Source organism: Calidris pugnax, unplaced genomic scaffold (genome assembly GCF_001431845.1).
Source record: "Calidris pugnax isolate Ruff unplaced genomic scaffold, ASM143184v1 scaffold20, whole genome shotgun sequence".
Taxonomy (NCBI): domain Eukaryota; kingdom Metazoa; phylum Chordata; class Aves; order Charadriiformes; family Scolopacidae; genus Calidris; species Calidris pugnax.
Window position 1 is genome coordinate 1 of NW_015094510.1, and position 6,952 is coordinate 6,952.

Sequence of the window (6,952 nt, forward strand, 5' to 3'; positions counted from 1 at the left end):
GACCCCCCCCCCCCCAATTTTGCAGGCAGGAGGGAGAGCACTTAGGGATAAAACTGCCAGCCGGGAATGGCGCAGGCTGAGCCATATCCCCCGGGCAGACCGAGTCCCCGCAGCGCTGGCCACGAGGCCCAGACCCCGGCCATAACCCCTGCCAGCCCGCCGCCTCCACCAGCCCCGCGGGGCAGCCGCAAGATGGTAGGCCGAGGCGGAGCCCGGCGGCGCAGGCGCAGCAGGAGAAGGAGGAGGAGGAGGGAGGGTGCGGGCGAGGCTCGGGTTCCCCGGTTTGAGCAGCTCCTGCCCGCGGCCTGAGGGGCGGGCGCCATGGGCAAGCGGGTGGCCTTAGTTCTCGCCGGCTGCGGCGTCTTCGATGGCAGCGAGATTCACGAGGCCTCGGCGGCCCTGGTGCACCTCAGCCGCGGCGGCGCGGAGGTAGGGGCAGGGAGAGGGGGGGGAGCCGCGGGGCCTGCGCGGAGTCGGGGGCGGCGGCCCTGGTGCACCTCAGCCGCGGCGGCGCGGAGGTAGGGGCGGGGAGAGGAGGGGGGGAGCCGCGGGGCCTGCGCGGAGTCTGGCCGGGGGGGAGGTACGTCTACCCCTTCTCTCTGCGCCTCTCAGCGGCCGAGGGACCCCCGCCCAAAGCCAGTTCAGCCATAACCCCTCTCCGTGTCTAATCCCTCTCTTGCTGTTTGCACCCCGCTCCCCGAAAAGGTGAATGTGCCCCCTGACGGGAGGAGGGGTCGCTCGCAGGCGGCTGAGACAGGGAGGAGTGGCGGGAGGCCTTGCCCTGCTCCTCTGTCACAGAAAATCACAGGAGGTAACCTAGTCCCACCCTCCTGCCAAAGCAGGTTTCACCTGGAGCAGGTTGGGCAGGAACCAGGTGGGTTTTGAATGTCTCCAGAGAAGGAGTGTCTGCAAACTCTCTGGGAATCCTGTTCCAGTGCTCTGTCACCCTCAAAGTAAAGAAATTTTCCTCATGATGAGACAACAGAATTTCCTGTGTTCCAGTTTGTGCCCCTTGTCCTGTCACTGGGCACCACTGAGAAGAGTCTGGCCCCATCCTCTTGACATCCACCCTTTAGATACTTAAAAGCATGGATGAGATCTTTCTCAGTCTTCTCCAGGCTAAACAGACCCAGTTCTCTCAGCCTTTCCTCATAAGAGGTGCTCTAGTCCCCCTGACCATCTTCGAGCAGCAGATGGGGCTCACCTAATAATTCTTGATCTGCTTTCTGATTGCTTTTGCAGAAGTCAGGTACTCGCCCTCACTGGGGTTCACCTGCTTGTTTTCTGCTAGCTGTTTCTGGGCTTCTTCAGTAACTGAGGTTCCTCAGAGAAGCCTGGATGGGGATGTGGTGGTGTGCTCTGGTCCTGTCTGTGTCTTCAGATGGTGGAAGGTTGTCACCTCCTGTCCGAGTGCAGCTGCACTCAGGTGACTGGTTGATAATGACACCCCATATTTAGCACAAAGTTGTCCTCTCTAAAATTAGTGGAAGCAGGGAGCACTGAGAAGTCTGCAAAGCAAGCATCAAAACAGATGTGTGAAAACGGCTCCTGCGGTACAGCTTTCACAGAACTTTATATTTTTGTTGCAGCTTTCCCCTTGTGTGCCTAACCAAAATAGGTTCTTCCATGTTTTGTTTTTCCTTCCTGCTACTGGTTGTTCAGGAGAGAGTGAGTAACTCTAATGTCTGCATGGGAAATGCTTGTAAAGTTTGCATCTTTATCTTTTAAACTCTTTTAGCACTTGCATCCCATAACAGTTAAGAGCAACCTTTCTGCAGATTCAGCTGTGCGTCCAGTCGAGTCGCTGGTGTAAATTGTGGTGCCCTGTTTGCCCTTGGGGTTATCCGCAGAGGGAAGGCAGGCCCTGGCAAAATCAGTAAGCTTAATGTTGGCATAAGAGTGCAGTCCTGTCAAAAAGCTGCAGGAATAGGAGGGGGAGGATGGCTGGGTTTACCCATCCTAATACGTTACCTGTTGCGTTAGGTATTTAATACAATAGATCCACCCCGTGGAATCCATTTCTCTTGGATAAGAAACTTCAGGAACAAATATGTTTTGATTAAATTATCTTTATTGTGACCAATACATATGCATTCTGTTTATGTTCGCAAAATTGCTTCATCTCTGTTTTCTAGGTGAAGATATTTGCCCCCAATATTGAGCAAAGGGATGTAGTCAATCACCTAAAGGGAAGTCCAGCAGAAGAGAAGAGAAATGTATTGGTTGAAAGTGCCAGATTGGCAAGAGGAAACATTCAGGATTTGGCTGAACTGAAAGCTGGTGAATTTGATGCGGTAATTTTCCCTGGTAAGTGCTTTTAAAAGAAAATAATTTGTGTTTTTTCAATTGCAAATAATTGCATTGCCTCTGCTACTTTTTTCTTTTTTTTTTTTTTTAATCTGTTTAGAGAATAAATTATATTCTTGAATTTGAGAGGTGTGTGTTTTTTTCCATTGTTACTTATTTTCTTTTGAGGATGAGAAAATGTTTTAGCAAGGGCTAAACAAGTCATATGGGCTGACAAGTCATCTCAGTTTATTTATCAATTTATAGTTAGTTAATTTAAAATGCCAGAATGTTCTTTTGGTGTTAGGTCATACATCACACCGTTCCTTCATTCTAAAGATTGTGAAAACTTTAACACTTACTTGTGGACAAGAACACTGTCCAGAGTAGAAAACTAAGGCCAAAACTTGACATTGCGTGGTAATGCTTTATTTTTAGGGCCTCCAAAATTGTTGGCAGAATAGTAGGTTGCCAAGTAAATTATATTCCCCGTCAAATGTGAGTACATTTTGTTTTAATTTTGTATGTAGTCTGCTACTGATCAAGTAAATATGTTTATGGATAGCTTTTTATTTATAGATAATCTTTTATTTATAGACCACAAAATTGCCTTTCAGACGGAGGTAATTGTAATCACTTTAGAAAGGAAGAAACCAGAGCGTCACGAGGAAATTATGACTTGCTGAAGGTCGCTTTCCAGAATATTCATAGTACTGTTAAATGCTGCCTTCACGATGGTGCCCAAGCCTTGATGCTGAAGTTGTTAACGCTGTCTCGTGTTGTGGGGCCAGCAGAGGGAGCGTGTGTAACGCAGAGAAACATACTCCAGTGCTAAAATGAGTGGGTGACATCAGGGCTGATCACGGAGGGGAGGCTAGCAAATATTTTCCACTTTAATTTCATGCTGTTATAACCCAGACTCAGGGGGGTTGCTGTAATAACTATTAGAGGCAAATAAACCTTATTAAGTTTGAAAATTAAAATCTTACCTCAGAGATTCCAGATAAAACTCGAAAGTGAGCAAAGAGTGGAAGGAAAAATATTAAAAATGCAACGCTTCTTGATGTTGTCCCTTTAAATACTTGTGGAAATTTCTGTTTGTTTGTTGCAGAAAAGTTGGTGTTCTGCACATTCCGTAAGGAATCAAATATAATGGATGGTTACACTTACTAATAACCTTACTTTCATCATTTTGATGGTTATAAATCCAGCAAATGAAGGCGCTGTAAAGCATAATCTTCTCATGCAATTAAATGAAGATTAAATGCAAGCAAAGGATAGTTGCATCTAATTTCTAGAAAGCAAACTCAGCATTATTTTTAATAGGAAATTATGTTATCATTGGTGTGTTATCATTGGTAGATCAGTGGTATGTCTCAATATCAGATGTTATCATTGCCTTTTTATGTAATATGCATTTTGGTTTTATTGTTATTTTTAAATTAAAAAATAATTCCAGGGAGGAAAACCTCTTCTGTAATTGCTTAAGTATTGAAGCAAAACTTGAGAGTGAAATACTGTAGTGGGTCAAATCACTGTTTGCATTATTCTGGTAAATTCACTCTTCTACTTTTAGCTGTCATTGGCCTGTCTTCTGATCCCTCTCTTGCTTATGGAGGGCTGCATGTCAGGTAGTGCAGCTTTTTCAGTGACGAGCCAGTGAATGTGAGATTTCTTCTTTGTCTGTTTGTTGCTCATTGGGGCAGGGTTAAGCTTTCTGGCCTCTGTAACATATGTGTTGTAAAATATTACAGTTAAAACTTTTAACGTTGTCAACCCATCATGTTTCACGTTCTGAAAACTTTCAGTGTGCTAACTTAACAGTCTTATCTTACACTTGAGCTTTTTGGTTTGGTTTGTTTTGGTGTTTTTTTTAGGTGGTTTTGGTGTAGCAAAGAACCTGTGTTCCTGGGCTGTAGATGGCAAGAACTGTACTGTCAACGAGCAGGTGAAGGCCACACTCCAAGCTTTCCACAGCGCTAAGAAGCCCATTGGCCTGTGCTGTATATCGCCAGTCCTGGCGGCTAAAGTCTTCCCTGGTTGTGAGGTCACAGTCGGCCAAGATAAAAACGTAGATGGAAGGTAAGAAGGAAATGGGTGGAGATAATTTACATGGGAATTAGGATTAGGAAATGGCCAGTCTTCTGTGCAAGAGTCTGAGGTCTCTGGTGCCAATAAACCTTGGGTAACTTATTAGTGACATTTTTTCACTTATAGAACCTGTGTTCCTGGGCTGTAGATGGCAAGAACTGTACTGTCAACGAGCAGGTGAAGGCCACACTCCAAGCTTTCCACAGCGCTAAGAAGCCCATTGGCCTGTGCTGTATATCGCCAGTCCTGGCGGCTAAAGTCTTCCCTGGTTGTGAGGTCACAGTCGGCCAAGATAAAAACGTAGATGGAAGGTAAGAAGGAAATGGGTGGAGATAATTTACATGGGAATTAGGATTAGGAAATGGCCAGTCTTCTGTGCAAAAGACTGAGGTCCCTGGTGCCAATAAACCTTAGGTAACTTATTAGTGACATTTTTTCACTTATTTCAAATTTTTACTTGCATAATAATAGTAGGCGCAGAACTCTCCGGGCAGATGGACTGACTGTGTGAGGTCAGGTGACTTGTTGCATGCTACAATGTTGGAAAATTTAGCCCTAAATTCAGAAATACTTTGGTCTGTGATATGTTCCATGATGTCAACATCCACAGACCCATGACAATTAATAGTCTGAAAACTGTAGGTAGCCTTATCTCTTGCCTAAGCCATCATTCTGTGAGCCACTGAAGGTAACATGGGCTCCAGCCACTCCTGGAGTGGCTTTATTGTGCTTTGTAGGTGCTAATCACAGAATCACATGGGGCTGGAAGGGACCTTTGGAGATCATCTAGTCCAACCCCCCAGCCAAAGCAGGTCCACCTAGAGCAGGTTGCACAGGAACGTGTCCAGGCAGGTTTTGAATGTCTCCAGAGAAGGAGACCCCACCCCCCTCCCCGGGCAGCCTGTTCCAGTGCTCTGCCACCCTCAAAGCGAAGAAGTTCCTCGTCATATTTAGATGGAACTTCTTATGTTCAAGTTTTCACCCATTACCTCTTGTCCTGTCACTGGGCACCTCTGAAAAAAGACTGTCCCCTTCTTGACACCCCTCATTTAGGTATTTATAGGCATTGATCAGATCCCCCCTCAGCCTTCTCTTCTCCAGACTAAAAAGACCCAAGTCCCTCAGCCTCTCCTCATAAGGGAGATACTCCAGGCCCCTAATCATCTTTATAGCCCTCTGCCGTACCCCCTCCAGCAGTCCCTGTGCTTGAACTGGGGGCCCCAGAACTGGACACAGTGCTCCAGATGAGGCCTCACCAGGGCAGAGGAGAGAGGGAGGATAACCTCCCTCGACCTGCTGGTCACACTCTTCCTGATGGTCATGACTAATGACTCACTGGCTGTAGCATCCGTCAGTCCTAAAAGTGACAGAACAAAGAGACTTTTGCAGAATCCTACCTCTGCAAACATGCAGGTGACCAAGCACATCAAGTAATTTTTTTTTATGTTACGTTCATGGTAATTGAGTGACAGATTTTAGCTCATATTAAGAGAGAGACAGAATTTGCTTACCCGGTGCCTTTGAAGGCCGTGATTCGTGTTGCAAATGTGCAAATGAAGAATAGGAGCCTGGCCAGCTGGCCTTCAAAAAGTTTGGTAGTCTGTGGTAATTTGAGTGGCTGTTTTAAATTGCATCTATGGGGTTTTTTCTGTTCAAGAGAATATTTTTGTAGTAAAGTTTTTCTGGCAGTAGTGGTTTGGGGCCAGTTTAGGGGAAGCAGGTGAGCACAGGGCCTGGCAGAAGTCAGTGCTGCAGAAGTCAGTGCTGCTTCAAGGACTGTCAGGTCTCCTTAAAACTTTGGAATGGAATTTCCTATCAGCAGCAGCAGTGAGGGATTGCCTCTGGCCCCCTGTTCCTGCCTTCTCCTCATGAAAAAAAAAAAAAAAATCTGCAGAATCCCAGTGAAAAGCCTTATATGGAGGTGTTGGAGAAGGTCTAATGTTCAGCCAGCAAGTTCAGTTGGCATCTCCCACACTTTTGAGGATGTTAGGGCTGTGCTTGCTATCATCTTGTGAACTTACTGAAAGATTGTTAAAAGGAGAATTGTACTTTCTGTACTGTGGCTCTGCATTTCAGGTGTTGTTTTCAAAGAAATCAGATCACTGTTGTGCCCATAGAGGATGGGAGAACCTGACTGTGTCAGTCTGCTTGACCCCCATGGCATCATCAGCTCGAGAATCACTTAAATATTATTGCGGTTCTCTCATTCAAGTTACGTTGGCAGAACTTTGTGGCTGTATCATCATCTCTTTATGTTAATTACAATCTCTCTTATTTACAGATTTCCTGACGCTGAAACAGCATCTGCTATAGCAGAGCTTGGATGTAAGCACGTTTGCAAAAATGTAAATGAATCCCACGTGGATAAAGCCAATAAAATAGTTACTACTTGTGCTTTCATGTGTAAGGCTCCTCTGCATGAAATCTTTGATGGAATTGGAACAATGGTACAAGAAGTCCTGAAACTTGCCTGACTGGAAGCGTACGGCCTTCTGCAAGGAAATCAAACGAGCTAAGCATAGGCTTTTGGTTTCCTTTCTTTGTATTAATAAAATAATACAACTCTTAAACTTCA

General features: G+C 45.7%; 1 protein-coding gene across 2 annotated transcripts; it reads left to right on the top strand.

Moving 5' to 3' along the window:
• The first annotated feature begins 244 nt into the window (after window positions 1-244).
• Window positions 245-6,952, top strand: LOC106902604 (ES1 protein homolog, mitochondrial-like). 2 transcript variants are annotated; one of them, XM_014966220.1, is made up of 5 exons: window positions 245-429; window positions 2,136-2,307; window positions 4,164-4,205; window positions 4,526-4,688; window positions 6,659-6,952. In XM_014966220.1, the coding sequence occupies exons 1-5, from the start codon at window positions 322-324 to the stop codon at window positions 6,849-6,851; spliced, it is 678 nt and encodes a 225-aa protein (XP_014821706.1). In that variant the 5' UTR covers window positions 245-321; the 3' UTR covers window positions 6,852-6,952. The 2 variants fall into 2 exon arrangements, with proteins under 2 accessions (XP_014821706.1, XP_014821705.1); XM_014966219.1 differs by lacking the exon at window positions 4,526-4,688 and having other exon boundaries at window positions 4,164-4,368.

Bases quoted from the DNA above. Each gene is read 5' to 3' on its own strand.
- LOC106902604 (XM_014966219.1), top strand. From the start codon at position 322: ATGGGCAAGCGGGTGGCCTTAGTTCTCGCCGGCTGCGGCGTCTTCGAT. The intron at 2,308-4,163 runs GTAAGTGCTTTT...TGTTTTTTTTAG, and splicing joins TGATGCGGTAATTTTCCCTG to GTGGTTTTGGTGTAGCAAAG. The intron at 4,369-6,658 runs GTAAGAAGGAAA...TCTTATTTACAG, and splicing joins GATAAAAACGTAGATGGAAG to ATTTCCTGACGCTGAAACAG.